This window comes from Natrix helvetica (assembly GCF_964273705.1).
Source record: "Natrix helvetica genome assembly, chromosome: 3".
In the NCBI taxonomy this organism is placed as follows: Eukaryota; Metazoa; Chordata; class Lepidosauria; order Squamata; family Natricidae; genus Natrix; species Natrix helvetica.
This window is the reverse complement of record NC_138549.1, coordinates 149519466-149540712: the sequence shown is the minus strand read 5'-3', so window position 1 is coordinate 149540712 and position 21247 is coordinate 149519466. Positions and strand designations below refer to the sequence as shown.

At 38.7% G+C, this 21247-nt stretch overlaps 1 protein-coding gene across 1 annotated transcript in view; it reads right to left on the bottom strand.

Moving 5' to 3' along the window:
- PLCG1 (phospholipase C gamma 1) overlaps positions 1-13593 on the bottom strand; it is a 117338-nt gene extending 103745 nt beyond the window's left edge. The window contains exon 1 of the mRNA XM_081949650.1: positions 12047-13593. Coding sequence (XP_081805776.1) covers positions 12047-12248 — 202 coding nt within the window. The 5' untranslated portion in view covers positions 12249-13593. The remainder of the gene's footprint in view (positions 1-12046) is intronic.
- Between the last annotated feature and the right edge of the window lie 7654 nt (positions 13594-21247).

Genomic DNA, 21247 nt, shown 5'->3' with positions numbered 1-21247 from the left:
TTGATACGGACTGTACACCGCCCCGAGTCCCTTTCGGGAGAGGGGGCGGTATATAAACGCTAATAAATAATAATAATAATAATAATAATAATAATAATAATAATAACAACAACAACACAAAAGAAAAAAGGGTGGCTTGCATGTAGAAAAGAAAACAGGAAAAAAGGGAGAACAAAACTAGTCTGAGATAAGACAAGGGAAAAAATTGGATGGGGAGGGGAGGAAAAGAAAAGAAAGTCCCTCCTTTAATATCATAAAGGGTTAAACATTCACTAGACAAAAGTCTACCCCAAACAATAGTTAAGCTTCAGACTAACTTTCAAAGGCATTTTACCTTTACAACACAACATGCTAATTTTTTTGTTCTCAACTGCTTATTCTATTCTTATCAAGGGCAAATATCCCTGCTATTTGTTTCAAGGAGAAAATATCTTTTTATCTATAAAGGCATGCTTCTTTTCTAAAGCTTTCAGCAGTATGATACAATAATAATTTAAAACAGATTTTCACAAAGCATATGTAGTATGGTAAAAATATTTTAATTTAATATATATTTAGTATATTGAAAGGCCAAGAATTTACTCCACAGAGGATATCATGCCTGAATGAACCAACCCCATTTCAACATAATCACTAATCCTGTTCACTGTGAAGGCAGTTAAAACAAAAGACCTTTCAGAAATAACTTGATAATACTGGTGAATGGCGAAATCCTTCACCAACATGTAACTATTTTATACTAAAGCACTATGCCAATAGCATTTGTCTTCACAAAGATAACAAGCAAAATCTATATAACTTGGAAGAGAAAAGCATAAAGTAAACTTTAATACGATGCACTAGCTTTAATATCTGACCTTTAAATTATCTAGCCCAGGGCAATCATATAGAGAATGTTACGGAACTTCACTTTAAAAAGGGGCGATGAATTCCATCTATCAAAAAATTAATTAACAGACTGAAAATGGTTTTCCCATTTCTCTCAACTACACTTTTCTTCCCCCATTTATTAATCTGATATCCAAATTCCATTGTAGAGGGAGAAGTTATATCTGCACAACATTAGAAGGTTATTACCATGTTGACAAATATTTAAAAACTTGGGAGAAGGAAAAGAGTAGTATGCCATTTTTCAAAACTAGTCTGCTGTATCTGGTCTCTAGAGCTAATCATTTTTCAAATGGACTAACTTAAGGATGTATGTTTGGTGGACTAGAAAAGCCAAGAGGATCAACTGCCTTACTAGCAAGTACCATTACAGGGCACAGTATTATTACAGGATCTTCATAAGCAGCATCTAAAAAAGGGATGTTATTAATACTATTCACCGCTCTAACTCTTTGCCTTCATTCCTTCCTTTATAAATGGTGGCTATCAGATTTTCTCAGTGCTGATTTCTGAACATCTGCTATTTTCAGCTTGACTTATAACTAAGAACATTTTGATTTTCATTTTTTTATGGACGACATTTCACAAAGATTCTAACAAGATGATGGCTGGAGAGTGTTGTACAAGAATCAGTTTTCAAGAACTGAAGAAGCTTCTTGGATGAGAAGCAACAAGTCTTCAAGGAAAAACAAAGAAAGCCCAATTGACTTTTGAAAAAGCATCTTTGGGACAACCATGACCTGGATGACTGAGAATCTCCTTTGACAACTAATTTTCAAGAATAATTATGACTGCTTGAAATCATTTTGTGAGAAATAGTCTTAATAGGTACAGCTTTTCCTCCATCTTGGAACTATATATATTGTGGAGTAGATTAATTATGCCCTACTTCTGCTTTCCATATTAATTTTTTTAAATGGGGTGGTACTCTTCAAAGTCATGTTTTTCTAGGGCAATTTTTAACAAAGAAATGGCATAATCTTATTTTTCTGCACATGTATTTTGTTATCCAGTATTTACCCATCATGAGAAAACATGGGAAGGCAAAACCTGTGATATCTCCCAAAAGGTACCCATGCAACTGGCATATGTAATGGCTGAAATCTTAGCAAGATTGTCAAATTTCATAAAAATATTTATGTGAGCTCTCATTAGGTCTTGAGAATGAGGACAAATTTCCACTTGGCCATGATGCACAATCATAACTCGGGGTTATTTGTGGCCATGGAGCATTTCTTAATATACTTCACACTTCTTGAAAAGGATAAAATGGATATACAAATATATCTGCAGTTCACTAGAGAAAAAAGAATACAGGTTTAGCAATACAGGTAATCCTCACTTAGTAACCACAGATGAGACTGGCAACCCTCTCATTGAATGAAGCAGGTGGTAAGGGAAGCTGCAACTGTACTTATGATCTTACTATCTTTTGCTTACTATCTTTTTGCAGAGTGCAAAAAAGTTTTTGCACTCTGCAAACCTCCCAGAAAAGGCCCATATTTTGCAAATATGGGCCCATTTGTTTCCCCCCAAAAAGGCATGAATAGCCTTTAGGGGGCTGGCAGAGTGCTCCTGGGGGGTACCCCCCCAAGAAACGAGCAAAAATGGCCTTTAGGAGATTTATAGAGTATTCCTGGGGGCTGGGGGGGGCAAAATTGAGCAAAACATTTTTCACTCATTTCTGCCTTCCCCATTCCCCAGGAGCTCTCTGAAAGCCTTCTACAGGCTCTGCACGGCCATTTTGGTAAAGGGGGCAGGGTTTCGGGAGGCAAAAAATGCTGTATTCAGTGTATAAGATGCACCCAGATTTTCAGCCTCTTTTTTGACGGAAAAAGGTGCATCTTATACTCTGAAAAATACAGTAGTCACTGTAAGCCTTTTAACGCCAGCAGGTATTTTACATATCATTTTAAAATGATGACATTTATTTATAGATTCAAAATGCCAAAGTGTTATAAAACAGATGATGTTAATTAAAAAAAATTATAGATTGATGTAAAGATCATTAATAAAATAATCTTTTTTAAAAATATTTTATTTATCCTAGTTTTAGTTCAATTAGAGGAGCACAAATGTTGTGTTCCCTTTTATAGACTCCCAAAAATATATTACAGCTAGGCTTTAATAATTCAGTAGAACAAGTATAATAGAATAGAATAGAATCACAGAGTTGAAAGGGGCCTTGAAGGTCTCCTAGTCCAACCCCCTCCTTAGGCAGGAAATCCTACACCAGTGATGGCAAACCTATGGCACGCGTGCCACAGATGGCACGCGGAGCCATTTGTCAGGGCACGCGAGGCGCTGCCCTGTCAGCTGGCCAGCGCGCATGCACACGCTGGCCAGCGGACTTCACCTTTTTAAAAGCCATTTTTCGCCCTCCCCAGGCTCCAGAAGCTTTATAGGAGCCTGGGGAGGGCGAAAAGAGCCTCCCCCGCCCTCCCAGAGGGCCTCCGGAGGCTTCAGGGATCGTCCGGAGGCTTCCCTGACGCCTTCGGAGCGCTTAAAACGACCCTCTGAGCAAACCGGAAGAGTCTCCGGAGGGCCTCCGGGGGGGCGGGGGAGGCTCTTTTCGCCCTCCCCAGGCTCCTATAAAGCCTCTGGAGCCTGGAGAGGGCAAAAAAAGTATGTAAAAATGGGGGGGTCGCGCGTTGTGCGTGCATGCGCACTGGGGGGTCGCGCATTGCATTATGGGTGCGGCATGCCCGCACACAACCCCCCTGCGCTCCCCCCACTTGTGGCACGCGAGCCTAAAAAGGTTCACCATCGCTGCCCTACACCAAGTATGTCACAACTAGTATGACACAACTTACCTCCCAACTGTTGTTGTAAAGTTAGATTTTTCTGATAACCCTGCAGAGTTTGTACCACTGTGCCACTACTAGGAAGAGTAGTGATTATTTAGCAAGTAATTGGTTAAGGTAACTTGACTGAAAAATTGAGAAGTGCCAAGATTGAGTCTATCATCAGCTCATTGGGTGACTTCAAGCCATATAAAGTCTTTCACTGGAGGCTAACTAACCTGATGAGGCTGCTGGTGGAAGAACTGGAGAAGGAACTGCTCCCTTAAGCTCTTCCAAGAAAGTTGGGAGAAAAATCCAATACATAAATAAGGTGCTTGGTCAAAACAACTTGCAGAGATTTAGTCATAAAAAAGTAAAATGCTTGGAGCACCTCCAAACATTTATGGTATCCAATCTGATACTTTCCAATCAGAGTGGATAAAAATCAATGACATTTTTTAATAAAAAAAATATCAGATGTAAAAAAAAATCGGATTTTTTTTTATTTTTATCAAATTTATTTTAATAAAATGCTTTTGTATTAAATACTGATCTAAAGATTGTTTTCTATTTAAGATACATTAATAATCTAGTTTATTCAGCATGAAATGGAGCTTAATTATATAGCACGAGGCTGTATATTCTGCAATATTTGCATATTTGGTAAACTCATTCAATGAATCCAAGCTCTACAAGCTAAACAGAAAACTTTCATTTTGTTTGCAAATAATAATATTAAAGATTTTAACTACCAGCAAGAATGAGTCCTTACATTTAAAGAGCACCTGTCATTTCAGATCCATCATGGCAGCGCTGTTAGCGGGCATCCACTCACATGCTGCCCGCCACGTCCCTCACCTTGTTGTGTCACTGCCGCATCAGCAGCTGTCCCATTAAAGTGAATGGGACTGTCGGTGAGTCAACAGTGGGTAAGAGGAGGAGCTGCTGCGGGACAGAGATGGCAGTTGCTCTTTAAAAATTATGATTTAAATCAAGCTTTTTTACTAGTGATTGAAATCAATTTGATTTAAATCAAATCCACCTTGTTTCCAATGGGATTTAATCCAATGTATTCCACTCCAAACTCCTTTTTACTCAGGAAACACGATTCAAAGGCAGACAACTGCAATTCTTAGAGTTGCTAGGCAAAAGCTAAAGGTCTCAGATTATGGCATATATTTTGAGATATATAAAAAATGATACTGTATACAGAGAACCTATTCTATACATTAAATATATATACTGTGCTCTGAACATAATGTATGGATTGTGGTATTAAACTATTGAATATTTAATTTATAGTCTTTGGACAATTACATGCATTAGTCAAATGGGGTCTAACTATCTCAAATCTTGCTGTCAGCAGACAGAATAAATGAAGAAAAAAATCAACACAGTGGTTCAGAAACAAAGCAATTGTCAGCTTTGTCCTTTTCCTCTTCTTTGTGGCTTGAATCTAGTTTCAAAACAACAGCCACGTTTTGTTGTAAGTTAGAAGCATTTCTATTCTTTTCACTCCCAACCAAATACAGTAAAGGAAAATACGAAAGTAAAGTTGTTAAAATTTTACAACTGTACATTTCTCAGGTCACCATCTCTGTTCAGCTACATCAGGAATATCAAACTCGATTTCATTGAAGGCCGCATCAGGGATGTGTTTGACCTTGGGGGGCCGGGGTGAGCATGGCTGGGGTGGGCGTGGCCAGCTCGACATCACTCATGTCGGGGCGCCTGTAGTGGCCTCAGCACTCTGCCAGCAAAAACAGATTCCCAAACTCCGTTTTCAGCCGCAACGGCCTCCTCCAACCCTCTGCCTACAGCTCTTGTGAGCTATTTTTGTTGGCAGAGGCACCGCAGGCCACTCCTTTGCGGTTTCCAGGGCAGCCCCACGGGACAGTTCTAAGCACCCTGGGCCTTGAGTTTGACACCCCTTAGCTACATAAAGAAAAGAAAAAAACCCCATTTGATATGAGTATTTCAAAGAGAGATTGACAATTCTTCATACAATTTTCTTTCACAATTATTTAAGGAAGATGCCCAGTAGATAGGGCGCATATCAAGATGTCCCACCAACTTCCAGGTGCCATTAAGCTGACTAATATTTAAATATGAATGCAATGATAAGTTACTCTACATGATCAAGAGAAATACAGTGTCTGAGGTTTCAATGCTGTCGAAAAATAATGTTCCTGTTATGGCAACATCGATGCTCTTCATCAGTTGCTATAGTGATGAAGAGCTTGCCAGAGGAAGGAAGGACTTTAAAGAATCTTGCAGTCAAGCATGATAACCATTACAGGACGGGTGGGCTCTGTGGCTAGATCCATACCAAAGCTTTGATTAATTTATTGATGAGAAGCTCCATTTATTAGCTCTCTGCTCATGCACATTTTTCTCAGTTAAGTGCTTGGACTCCGTCTTTCATATAGATCATCTCTGAAATAAACTCTTAAGAGCAATCACTCTGTGTGTGTGTGTGTGTGTGTGTGTGTATCTATATTTACAATGGATTTGAATAATAAATGTAGAACTGTCCTTCAGCCCAAAAGGTCACAGCAACACTTTAAAAAGTTTTGCATAATGTATTTAATAAAACAATCCAAACACTCTACTGTCTTCTTTCTTTAACTATACTGGAAGCATCTGGCAAAGCATTCAAATAGATATAACCACACTGGCCTCTGGATTCCTAGAACAATACTACTAAATTGCCCAACAAAATACAGCTAAGCATAGTGGAAAGAAATGGCAGCACTAACTGTGGAAGCAAAGTTTGCTTTATGATAGATGTTGACTTTCCTCCCTTTTAATGTGCTATAACATACTGACTAAAATTTGAAAATAGTTTTCTTTTCATATTTGATGAATATTTACACAGCAAATAAATCCTTGAGGAGGACAGAGCGAGATTCAGAGTTTGGCTCAACTTTCCTAAAGTCATCTGGATCTGATCACAAAACAACTGCACTTTTATTGTTTTCTTATTGTGGTACATTGCAGCATGTATGTATGTATGTTAAATTTATATGGATGATCTATAAAATCAATCTGATTGACCTTTGAGCACACTTAAATTCTATAAGGTTTCAATTAAACAAATACAGTACTGGAGTAAACATTCTATTGCTTTCAAGGATTTGGAAAATCACTGATGACATGTACATTTATCCTTCAAAAATAAATGACAAAAACAGATATGTAAGAATACCAGACTTTCCAGAAAAACATCATTTAAAAAAAACCAAAAACCTGATGCAACTAAACCAAACCCCTAAAATGTTCCAGAGGGAATAATTTTCATATATCAACATGGAAAAAAACAAATTTTACGTAGAAAATTATTTTGTAGCAGAGACATTGTGTGTCTATTTCTGTGTCGGTGCGGGGCAGTAAGTAAATGAATAGATATAAAAAGAGAGATGGTACATTTGTGCTTATGCACCACAAAAAGAAAGTGTACCCATTACTCTAGCCCAGGGGTGTCAAACTCGATTTCATTGAGGGCCACATGAGGGTGTGTTTGATCTCGAGGGGCCAGGATGGCCATGGCCAGCTCAACGTAATTTGTGTCGGGGGGGGGGCTGTGGTGGCCCAAGCACTCTGCCAGCGAAAACAGGCTCCCAAGCTCCGTTTTCAGCTGTGATGGCCTCCTGCAACCCTCTGCCAGTGAAAACAGAGCTCAGGAGCCCGTTTTCACTGGCAGAGGCATCGCAGGCCAGTCTTTTGCTGTTTCCAGGGCGACCCCGCGGGCCAGATCTAAGCAACCCGCGTGCCGGATCTGGCCCCCAGGCTTTGAGTTTGACACCCCCGTTCTAGCCAAAAGCAACATAGCCATTAAGGGTAGGGGGAAATGTTTTCTAAAAAACTTCATAGCCTTTATCCAAAAGCTACTTCCTATAAAGAAATAACAAAATCCATGCCTATCTAAACTATCTTGGAAAGAAGCCATGTTATGTTTTTATGCAGTCAGATTTTAAAAAAAATGATTAAAGACAGAAAATGAGGATCTCCTCACAAAAAAGGTTTCTTCCCAGATTCATAGGACAAAAATAATCATTTCATTGCAGCTGTGTTAACTAGGCTGCAACCTAGAACTCAAGCTACAATCCTCAATAGCCTATTGGGGAAAAAGTGGAAAATTTTGATCCTTGGCATTTGGTTTTTTTACTAAAATCAAGTATACTACCTAGAACTAGAACCATCTAGATGTTTTTTCTGCACTGCATTCTGCTTCAGACATTTACACATAAAATCAGTGAGGCTGATAAGGCTAGACATTTTAGAGAGATTCTAATGAATAATAAATGGTAATCTGAATACACCTGAATTAAGGCCTGGAGCATTATAGCGATGCCAGGTCCATGAGATCATATGCCGTTCTTCATATCACATCACATCCAAAAGTTTGCTTTCCATAGATGGATTCTATTTATGGATTTTCTGCAGCAAAACTATTTCTAGGAGAATCTATTTTATTCATGTCATCAAGATTATATTAGTTTAACTGGGTGTAGACTATAAAACACAGGCACTCTTTTTTTTAATTTCAAAATTGGCAAATTTTATTGGGGGATGTGTGTGTGTGTATGTGTTTCATATTAGGAAAATGAAGTGACCACAAACCAAATAATAGTACATGTCTCCATATACTACTGTAAGTCTATTCAACTCACGATCTGAATTACGGAAAGAGTAGGCACCTTTTGAAAAGCAACCTTTCAATTAAAAAAACAGGAAGCAAGACAGAGGATGAGACCTTGTTTTATAAAATATACTGTAAAACTCAAACACATTTAGATCTAGAACACAATACCCTGACACTGAATAAAACTCAAGAAGCAGTGCTAAGTCGCATTGTATCTCAGGATGACCTGCCTATCTTGAACACTTCATCCAGATAAAGTTAGTAAAACTATTTCCTCTTTCACAGATAATACCACCAAGTATTGATGTGTACAGTGTTAATCAGCAGCCATCACAGATCACAATACTACACTGTGACAGCAGAAAGGGAAGAGTATCTCTTCCTATGACTTCCATCACTTTCTAATGAAATCAACTTTTATATTCACATAGGAACTAGCTTAGCTTTAAAACTAGTTTCCTGGATTTGCCCTTCCTTCCTTATTCCAAAACAAATTCTCACCAGCAAGCCATTTTCTCGATCAGTGTTTTTCAAACCTGGCAAATATAAGATGTATGAACTCCCAAAATTCCCCAGCCAGTATCTTAAACATTGCCACATTTGAAAAACAGCACTGTATATATTCTTCACCTTGGACAAGAGGGAATCCCTTTTCAGAAAAGAAATAATCAAACAACTTAAAAATGAATGTCCTGGGTCATATAGTTAAACGTATCTAGAGAGATACCATTTGACTATAAGACTGCAGTACAAGGTTTGTGAGTCACACCATACTGAGCTATAATATGCTATTTGCTTAGCATGTGTGCAAAACCTTCAGTGCAATTTATAAACCAAGTTTTCTTTTTGCAAGGCTTTATGCATTATACTCATAAAAAAGCAGATAATATTAAAAAATATTAAAGTGATATGTGAGTCAGTAAGAACAAATAATACAGCCCTAGAGCATATTGTATTTTGGAAATTATGAGCTACTTAAAGTATCTGTCAACTAATTCATTATAACTCTCTTCAACTACACATAAATTAGGAAACATATTTTTATGGACTTCAAAGTGGTTGAATTTAATTTGCTGCTTGCTCAAGGTATCTCTAGACAAACATCTATCAGTGACAAATTCAATTATGTATTTTCTCACTAATCACAAAATCTCACACTATTTTATCTGCTACGTTTACTGCTAAAAGAAAAAGGAATAAGCTGTCTGAAGAGAAAGATAGAGATAGAGAGAGAGAATCACTGCCTTATTCTCCATGGAATCTTGGTGCTTCTAAAGTTATTCATCTCAAATTGAACATCTTTCTCAGAGAACCCAAGTTTCCCTGGGCTCTCCAAACTTAATTCATATATTAGTTATAAGTGTTAAAAACATATCTCATGAACATAGAAAAAGGATTACAGTACAATTAATCAATCCATCATCCATCTGTGAAAACATCTGCAAGACTGATAAATTGGTTGCTAATAGACTATTTAAGAGATCCGCATTTCTCAGCTCAGATTTCAAAGGATATCACGATTAGTCCAATATAGAAAGAAACAGGGCTGACAATAAATGCTGTAAACTGACATATTATGTCTGAATATATGTATTTTAATTACATTTACAGGCATGCACATGCACAAAAAGTAGCTGATCCAGAAATTTACAGGAAATGTAAAAAAAAAGGGGGGGTGCATTTAGGACCTCTAGAAGTAACCTAGATCTACTGTGGTTTTAAATTTCATGACCTTTTCATTCCAATATTTATATTTCTTTCCTCCCCAAATACTTCATACATTTTATACGCAGAATTTAATCCACAAAGACTATACCACAATGTATCTATTAGAATTGAAAGTATTAATCATTCATTCATTAGATTTATATCACCTCTTTCCTCCAAAGGTCCAAGACAGCCTACCACAAGGTATTGTAAGTCTATTTGCTTTGTAAATGTGTTTCTAACTCTGGGAAAGCAAAAAGGGAGAAAAAGCTGCTTAATTCTCAGTTTTATTTGGCATGGGAATCCAATAATCCAGCTTTCTGAGCTTTTTGTATCGATGACCTCACTGCAGGGACAAAGGGAGGAAGAATTATATTTAAAAATTCCAACTCTGCTTGTCTTTACTTTCCAAGGCAGATGCAGCAGTGTTTGTCAAAAAGCGCAGTTAAAAAACAATTTCAGATTTGAATGCCACCACATAGAAAACACAGCATCCTTTTTGTTCATATTAATAAAAAATGTTAGTGAAGCACTGTACATCAGGAGACATATAGATAATACAACTGATGGAGAAATTCATCTTTCAAAATAAATCCATAAAAACCAAGCAAACTTACTAAGGGATAATTAACATATAAACTTAATAATTAAATTTGTGCATAAGCTCTGATGCTTCCATACTGCTTATTCACTTATGACCCATTCAAAAGCAAAACAAATAACAGTTGTTTATCTACTAACCTGAAAGCAACCTTTTCACACCATAGGTCTTCAGGTAACATTTTTCCTACCTGTAGAAATCATGAGTTGTGGCCTTTAGGCCAAATGTAAAGAAAAAGTGTCCCATTTTTAAAATATTTGGACATGCTTTCGCCATTTTGAGCTTTTATATATATATATATATTTAGAACTGGATATATATATCCAGTTCTCTGTATACACAGAAACATCACAATTCTCTTTTCCTATTATAGGTTTGATGTTTTGAAAAGAGGGAGAACCAGAATGTTTGGATTCTCAAATAAGTGAAACTGATATTTAAACCATCATCGACTATGATCATCAATAAGCATAATACATAAAATATTTTGAATTCTGAGTATAGTGAAGGTTCGAAACTAAATGGTTCCACATTAAATAACATTTTTAAAACATACCAAACTGTTCTCTAAAATGAACTGTGGGGAAATAATTTTACCAGGACCAGACAAAACAGCACAAAACAATGTTTATTAATAGAGATGTACAAAATAGGTTCCACACTGAAAGAACTGGTTGGTAGTCCACATAGTTTATTCTACAAAAGGCAACCATGCGCTTCTCAGAAACTCCTAGGCAGGCTATAAAGTCCATTTTAGCATCGAATGGAAAAAGTAGAGATTCTAACAGGACATAGCAGCCAACAATAGTCCACACCTCCACCAATGGGGCTGATCCAATTTTAGAGCCAGCTAAATCTATGAATATCACAGGCAACTCACACCTCCAAATTCTACAAACTATGTTTTGTGTGACAAATAGTATTTTCATATTAGAACCAGGTTGAGAGGTAACAACCGATTCAAGATCAGCCAAAGATCTGAACGCAAATCTTAGTCAAAAAGTCTAAAGGGCCAGAGTACTTTGGGGACAATTTTACCACAATATGTCAACAAATATACAAAATACAGCCAAGCCACTGGCAAGTTGCCTACATCAGATAGTTAGACTACAACTCCCAGTTTTCTTTTTTTAGGCCAACGTTACACCACAAATGTCTACCACAGGCATAAGCAGCCAAAGATGTGGGACTATCTTCAGCATCATTTCTGTTTACTCTTATCGAAGGGAAGGGAAGGCGATTATTAACTCGTGAAGACCTTCGTAGCTCCAAGTTCATTCAAACGAGCCAGCACAACCATAAACATGCTCGGTTGGAGATGATCGGGCCAAAACTCCCGGCCGTCGGCATGCAGAGATTACCTCAAATTTTACTCGCTCGTTTTTCGGGTGTTTAACCAAGGATTAAATCCAAGCCACTTACTTGCGCCTTCGATTTTGTCCGACCCCCTGCTCCAAATGATCTGCCTGGTTTCCAGCTTGACCTGGAACGTTTTTCTCTCGGGTCTCTGGGACTTCTTGGAGTAAAAGAGTGTCATGACCGTACCCACTTCCAGGCTCCGGTAGAGGTGACCCACTTCGGCTTCACTTTGGATGCAGGGTCCATTGATGAAGAGAGACGCCATGGTGACTCCCCAGCCTTTTCCTCCTTTCTCCAGCTGGGCGAGAGAGAAAAAGGAGGGGGACTTCACAAACAAAAGAGAATTGTCTCTTTTGGCACCGGAGCCGAAGCCAAAAGAAACTGGTGGCGGAAAAAAAAAGAGGGGGGGGGAGGAACGGGGGAAGGGCAATTTTCTCGTCGTTTTAACTCCGTAGCAACATCCTTCCCAGCTACTCCTTTCTCTGCTCAGAGGCAGCGCTTTTTTTTTAAAGGTTAGTCTCCTTCTTCCCGGGAGAGAGAAGAGCGGGGGCGGGGAGAGGAAAAAAAGAAGGCGGCGCGGGATGGTGAGGGGTGGGAGTGGGGGTTCGTCTTAGTCCCGGCCGGTTGCTGCTTCCTTGGGCCCCCCTCAACTTTTCAGTCCCAGCAAGTGGCTTGAAAAATGCCCTCCTCCTCTTTTGCAGCCATACACCATTTTCTGCCCTTGCCTCCTTCCCGTTTTTTTTTTATTTGCTTTTCCCTCCCATCCTGAAAGGAGTTTCAAGTAAAAGGAAGCCGGGGGGGGGGGGAGAGGAACAAGGAGCGGGAAGGGAAGGAAGAATGAGAACGAGGAGGGCTTCCCGGCTCAGGGAAGGCTCGGAGGCCGGAACCCAGAGCGCGCCTTTCCCCCTTTTCTCTTGCGGAGCTTTTATTTCCAAAGCTTTCCCCCCCCTCCTCCTCCCGTCTCTCTTTTCCTAAAAACGGAGCTTTTGGTCCGAACCGGGGGGGTGGGGTTGAACCCCTTTCTCCCCAGAGCTGGGCCAGTAACGGCTGCAGGGAAAGAGAGGGAGGCGAGTTTTTTCACGGCTCTGGAAGCGAGAAACCCCGCCGAGCTCTCCTGCGACAGAGCCAATGGCACGCTCGGGGAAGGCTCTTTGGGTCTCCCGCTCGCTGCGGCCTCGGCCCGAAACGAAAGCAAGATATATTTGCTTCGCTCGCTCTCGCTCTCTCTCTCTCTCTCTCTCTCTCTCTCTCTCTCTCTCGGACAAGCGCGCTTTGCACCTCGTCAGAGGATCAACCATTGCTCGGCGTGGAGCTCCAGGAGCGACGCCAGCCGACTCCAGGAGCGCCCTGGACTCTGGAAGAGGAAGACAAAAGATCCCAGGCGGAAGGCCGGAAAACGACCTCGGGGTTGCTTTTTCACACACGCAACAAAATGAGAGCTCTATATCAGCACGCACCACTTAGCTCTTCCCCCCACCCCCGCCTCTTTGCTGTCCTGAACTATATTAAAGCGGGGGTAGATGGTGTGTGTGTGTGTGTGTGTGTGTGTAAGAGGCAGGATTCGTTCCTTAAAACAATTCGACCCTCCACCCGTGTAGGGTCACGCCCCCCTCCTCCCGCGGGCCCTGTGATTTACGTATTTCATTTTCTTCTTTTCTTGGGAGGCTTAAGAATGGGAAGGTAGGGGCCTGACAAATGCAAAGGTGTAGACAAAACACCTCAGCAAAAGCTGCGTTGCACCCGTTTCTGGGCATTTACAGGCTTGGCCGGCTTTGCTGTTAGGCAAAGGGTGGTAAGTGGACTGACCATTAGAGCTACTGTGAAAGGCTTAAGGGATTTTTTGGCTGCACTCACTCAGTATATTTGAATGACTCCTAGCACTGAGATATTTGATAACGATCATTCTGGGCATTTGTCACCAGGAGAGACCAATCCAAATGAACGATTGTTATCCAATATCTCAATTTTATGTATTTTGCTATTGTTGCTATTATATTTGATTACTGCCCTTTTGTCATTGGTATTCTGGACTTGCAGGTGATGCCGATCAAACGTTATCTTCTATTGGAGCACATATACACGCATACATAGTCTTCCAGGAAATCACCAACCAACATGTCCAATGATGATAGCTGAAGGACATCAAACTGAGTCATGTAAAGATCCTAGCAGTGTTTGGGACTTTTGGAGTGGATGGATAAAGTGCTCCAGAGAAGGGAAATGGCAACAGAAAACTGCTTCAGTGGACCTAATGGCCTCAGTCCTGAGGTATTGGGGGGGGGGGGGGTAGCTCACTCTTCCAGGTCTTATTGGGCATATAAACACCACAGGCTGTTTATTCTTGATTTTTTTTTCTTTTGAGTTCCAGCAGTACAATGAGCTATGGAGGATGTACGTTGGCTAGTTTACACAACACACTAAACTAAAACCAAATTGGCTAGGTTGTGGCTTAATGTATTATATAGTCAGTCACTGTGGTGTATTGGTTTAGCACTGATTGCACTGTCTTGGCAGACCAGTGATTATACTTCAAAAGAGCGGAAAAAGAGATGGGGCAGATAGTAAACCATGTTTCATTTTATTTATATTTTCATGTAAGAACAAATGAATTCAATGTAGGTAGCATTATTTCCATCTATTAAATAATTTCCCCTTCTGTTATATCAAGCAACAGTTGGTGGCCCCTTTGATGGAATGTTTGAGTAGAGAGCATGAATTCTAGCACCTCAGTTTGTGCATGTTTGCAATAATTATGAGCTATAAACCATGGTTTATGATTTGAGCTACTTGAAGAAATATAAGTGCTATGTTTCACCTGATCTCACATATCCATAAGTGTTAGACATCAGTTTCCATAATTTCTTACCAGCATTATCAAAGGAAGCGATAATGGAAAATACCCAGGTCACAATTGATCAGGTTTAAGGAAAACCAAGTTGAGCTAGTTAAGTAGGGAAAATAAGTACTGTCAAGGTTCAGTGCAAGCCATACTAGTATTCCAAACAAATGAGTCAAAATGGTTAAAATGAGTAGTACTTCAATTTGAAGAAGAAAAGCATAGCTCTGACTATTGCTATGATTTTTTTCCCTCCTATATTCTGTTGTTTAAGTATACATTTTGTTAATGTAGAAATTTTACTTCAAGCCTATTAAAACAACTGATCTAGCTGTCTGCCTGTATCTATTTGGAGTGAATTCCATTGAAAGAGAGTAGCCTTACTGCCGACTAAGCATGCATAGGCTTTAGGTTGTAGAGGGACAGGGTATTGATTACTATCAGGTGTATTATAGAGAGAAATGAGAACTTCTGTAACAACAGGTACTTTCCCCAACCTTACCTTCATGCACACATACCTAGATGCCTTTTATTAATGCTGACATCTACTCAGGCAAGTAGCTTAACTTTCCCCCCTTTACAGACAAACTTGTCTGCTTTTAATATGTGTACGTCAGGCAGAAAATGAACAATTAAATGTTTGCAACAAAACAAAGCTTCAATTGGCCCAGCATGTATGTTAAGAACAGAGGCCACTTGTTGCAAACAAAGAGGCAGTGTTAATGAAAAAGAAAATGGTGCTGACTGTTCACACATCACACTAAGTCATGGTGCAATATTAATATATTACAGAGGTCACATTTGGCTGTCTTCATATAATACCAAGCTAAAAATGTTGATTTAAAAACCAGTCATTTGGTTCATACTTTGTGCTAAGCTAAAACTAAATAAGCCACATTATAGTTGGCTTGGGTTACCATATCAGGCTTGCAAAAACCAGGTGACCACTAAATGGCAGCAAAGAATTGAGACTTTTTGTAATTTTATATTCAAGGGAGTGCAGTAGTACTATCAATGCTGTAAATCTAAATTGTACTTTTTACCCAAAGTTCAACTCCTCCCATTTCTCTAATTGATATGAAGTTCCGAGAATAAATCTGGGTTTGAATAAACAGAGCAACAAACTTGGTTCATATATAAATCATTCTATGGTAAGCTGCCCAGAGTCATGTATGTGAGATGGGTGACTAGTACATATATAAATCAAAAAAAAAGCTGGAGGCAATGGCATAGCACTTCTTAAAAATCTTGCCAAGAAAACTGCGAGTCCACTCAGTTGCCAGAAGCAACTGAACTTTTAGGGACGCACAAATAAGCACTAGTCAGAACACAAGTGGGGGAAAAACTGCATCCATTCCTACAAAGCAGCAGTTTTCAGGAGTTTCCAGGAAATTCTGTGTTTGCCCCTTTCCCTGCTCCAAAGAGCTGCTGCTTCACACCACTCCTTAGTTCTGTGTGTATGTGTGCGCTGGCATTTTTCACATGTTCATAAAAATAATGTGGAAGGCAACAAAATATGTTCTCATTGTCTACAATTTGTTGATAGAGAAATCTGAATTAATCTACAGATGTAGTTACAAAATCCCATTGGAGCACAACCACCATACTGAAAATGCAGTAAGTTTATTCCAAGCAATACAGCCATTCCTTTCATTTCAGCCCTAGGGACAGTAAAAGATAGGTTTATAGTGATGTGTCAACTTCATTGTCTTGCACTCTTTGAATAAACAGCTCAGGATGAAGCGGTTTGTCACAAGATCATCACTCATAAGAGCTGGAAGAAAGACAAGAGGAAGCAGTGGTGATTCATGCTTGATGTTCCTGTTCAAGACACCTTTGTGCATATCCCACGGTCCCCTTAATGTTTTCTGGCTTGAGGTCATAGATGGGAACTTTTAAGCATAGAAGAGTCCCCATGCTTCACAGTCCCTATTTAAGGCTTCCATGCTCTCAAGTGCCTTTTAAAATTAATTTAATTAATCCCCTTTAGATGAACAAATATCTACTTTATCACCAGAGTGCAAAAAAAAATGTCCCAAAAAGGCACTTGTATTCAGTGTCATTCAAGTTGATTTGGGTGCAAATCATTTGATCTGCATTTCCCATTTCTGCCTGGGTGACATCAATAATGACTAATGAGGGGGAAAGATTTTACTTCACAGCCTGCATGCTTGCTTATTTATTACTGGAAGTATGCTGAGGCATGTTCCAAATTTGCTAAATTAGCATCTAAAAATCAAAGGAATAATTTTCCAGGAACTGATTTCAATCCATTTTAAAAGAATATTACAAGCATTCACCATCCAGAGCCTTTCTCCAAGGGAGGGGGGGGATAAGAAATATGAAACATAATTATAATAAATAAATTTCTGATGAATCCAGGGAAGAGAATTCTCTTTGTGTCTGTCCCCGTCCCCCCTTTCCATTATGTGATGTTTGTGAGCAACAGTGCTCAATGGTGAGGATGCTAAGAGTTACACTTCAGCAACAGTGAGAAGGCCACAGGTTCCCCTAATTAAATAATATGTATGCTGTGAACCTCTATTATCAAGGTAAGTAAACTGCAGATTGTGCAGGGCCCTTGCAAGTCTTTTTTGTGAAGTTCTTGAAAGCCCTTCAAGATTGTGCCACTGAATTTAATTAGCAGAATGTCAAATAATTATAACAATTTTTAGTAAAATCCTATCAAATAGGCATGATTAGCTTTTCTATTAATATGACATATTTACTATAAACCTAGTACAAAACCAAAAAGAAAAGAGGAATTCCAAATTACACACCATTTGAAAACATTGCTTCATTGTTATGCTTATTTTGTCTTTCCATGCTGTAAGGTTGTGTGAACACAGGAGATTGTGGTCTATTCCTCTTCAGAAGTTGGTTCCTATCGATTCCGCCAAGTAGGTAGTAACTCGGCTGGCCACGTACCCCGAACCGGTTTTATTGGTGGCACATCTTGTTTTTTTGCTTCTGCGCAAAGCACGTCCCTGAACAAACTGGCAGTAACAGAACCCAGAACCCCACCCATCTTCCTCTTTTGTACATTGCATATATGTCTTGGTAGTTGGAATATGAACAATGGCATGTTGGCTTGCAGGAAAGATTCTAGCTGGATGAAATACTCTAAATGCTTCTTTGGGCTTCTGAATATACGGTACTTCTCAAAATTAACAAAAAATGTCAGGTACTGAATGGTCCTTATTGTTAGTGAGGAATACTGTTTGTGTCATGTTCAGTTAAGGCCATTTCCATATTAGTGACTTGGATAGACTTCCTAACATTACCAAGCTGATGCTGAAGTAGTGTAAGTCCTATCTTTATTACTGTTATTTTGGCACAATTATGGTTGGATGACTCCAGAAGATGCAACAAATAGCACAGAAATAACCTAAGGATGGAAATATAGTCAACACCTAATCCATTTTGCTAATAAATGTGAAAAACTTGATTGATTGATTAAAACCATGATGAGCAGCAGAGGTCGATATCAGATTATGATCCTGACACATGGAAGATTCAACTTGGAATGTAAGAGGAGTAAATGGCAAAGAACATGAATTAATAAAATTAAATATGTGTCTTTGAAACTAAGAAGAAAGGGGGAAAATATAATTTCAATGAAGATCATCTTAATATATTGCAACGGAATTGAATAAATGCTAGATAAGCTTTCCAATGAACTTTCAAATTTGAAAATGTCTTTCCATTAATAACAATGGTTCAGTTAATACACACACACACATACACACTATTAGTTTTTAAATTGTCACTCAGCCTCTCCAAGAGATTACACTGTAATAAAAGAGGTGGGATTATTTTCCATTTCTGTACAGTACAGTAATTTTTACAATATGTGCACTGAAACCACACACTGAAGACAGTTTCTGATATAGATGGTCTAAGGTGGAAATTATCAAAATGCTTGTGTATTACAGATATATCAAAGCCACGTAAACTCTGCATTAAACAATAACTCCTGAACTTCCATCAATGATTTCAGATTCTGCTTAGGTCAAAACCAAAATTATGTTAAAGTATAAATTAATTAAAAATGAGTATATCATGAAGTATCAATTTTTATTACTGTGCAGTGAAATGTGTTAAACAGTCCTACTGTATCATGCCAAAATCTCATCTAGTTCAGAATACTGTACATTTTTACATAGTTGTCATCCAGATGCATTCAAGCAGTACACAGAGATGGACAGGAGCGCAGTTCGTCTCCTAGTGCTATTTCCTAGTCATTGGTAATGGATACATGAGCAGCCATTAACAAATTAAGCCTTCCTCTTTTCCTACACAAATTTAATATTTTAAAGTTCTTTCTGCTTGTCAGCTAGAGATAAAATTTCAAATTTAGAAAACAAGTATGTGGCAGAGAAAGAGTGTGAGACAGGAGTCCTACGTTCAAGAAGCAGAAATTCATTTTTCTCTATGGTATCTTAAAATAAGCCTTTAACAACCTCATTTAAAAATAACAAAGTTTCCTCTCTGGATCATGTAAAAGTCAGCAATCATTTTGGGATGGAAGAGAGATTTATTTTATTAAACACCACCTTTCTTGTAGCATTGGAAAATGCCCAGCCAATTGCAAAACAGCATTGGAAATAGAACAAAAAGAAACTTGTAAGAAGAAAGAGGCACTCTGTATGGAAGAACAATATAAACATTTCAGAGACTGATTGTCTCCATTCCTTTTAAAATACCCCACTTCTCTTTGTTTTCCAAACTCAAAATCATTCCCACCAGACTCGGTCACTCCCAGGTTGCACCAGAATAGGTCTTCATTTAACATAAAAATTCAAGGGTGTGTGTCCAAATACAGGACATCAGTCATGTATACAGTAATTGTTAACCTGGCTGTTGCAAAAATAACAACCACAAGATAATAACCATTCCTCAATCTTATGAAAGAAAACAATTTAATCAAATCTAATTCAGAAAAGGCAACTCTGTTTTTGATTATTAAATGAAAGAAACCTTTGGAACATCCTTCCAAATCCCATGTTCATTGTGGTAGTTACATCACTTATCTAGGATGGGTTATTAGGTAGATGGGTTTTTTGGCCTCTCATTCTAGGGCTGAGAGAATGACTAGTCAAGTAAGCAGCTACCTTCTGTGCCTAACAGAGCACTAGAATTTACACACTTTTTACTCTCTTACTTTTTATGTTTTTACAGGAGCCATGATGGCACAGTGGTTAGAATGCAATATTGCAGACTGACTGCCTACTGCCAGAAGTTCAATCCTGACCAGCTCAAGGTTGACTCAGGCTTCCATCCTTCTGAGATCGGTCAAATGAGGACCCAGATTGTTGGGAGCAATATGATGACATTTGTAAATTGCTTACAGAGTAATGTAAAGCACTTCGGAGCACAGTACAAATCTAAGTGCTAAGTGCCATTTATAGTATCTTCCTTCTACTGCTTCTGCTGTGACCACTATGTCAAGGAAAGTGTCCTTTTTTGTAGCTGATTATATGAAAATGCCCAGATACCTCACCATCCTTTCCATCTTACAATCCTTTATCTAGGAACTAGAAACCAACCCATTATTGTCCCATTCATAAATCATTCTAATAGTGAAATGCATTCAGCATTGCCATTTCGTTGTGAGTCAATAACTCCTAGAGAACATTCTAAACCTTGTCTCACACCCTTAGCTGACTGATACGATAGTTAGACACAAAGAACATCAGTCCAGTGAATTATAATAGTAGCACAATAACATGCCAACTGGATGCTTTTACATAACAACTATGAACATAGTATGTTGCTGAACTGGGAAAACCTGAAGTAAATTTCAAATAACACATACAGTAAGAAACAGTGGAAACTACAATAACAAGATGCTGATTCTCAAGATAGTTAGAAATTGCATTGTAGTTGCTTTCTAGTGGTTGACTGGAGCCAAGAAGCAGGGTAAGACAAAATGGCTCTCCAGCAGCAAAATGTGATGCCCATAAGAGTGTTGGAACAACAGCAGGAACTTGGGATGAGCTAGAAAATCCACAAATTTTCTATTTGTAGTAAACTGAGAGAGAGTCAAAAACAACTATTGTTAGACTAAGGAGGTCCATCCAGGTTAAAAAATTAAAATCAGTCTGGTAGAATGATTGTAGTTGGGTAGAAAAATTGGAATTCATGTATCCGCTAGTATGTTTTTCTGAAGACTAAATGCTGTGCTGCTCTTGCTAAATTCATTTGAAGAATACCTGTACTGTACCAAACAGATTAGATAAAGTTCCTCACCTCCAGTGGGCCTGCATGTGTGCTTAGAATTGGCAAGATAAAATCAATTTCACAGGAAATTATGCTGCTTAAAATAGTCCAACTGAAGGTTATCTCTGGAGAGATCACAAACATGGCTTGAGCTCTGCACAAGCAACATAACGGTTTGCAACAAGAAAAACTTACTTTGGGGTAGA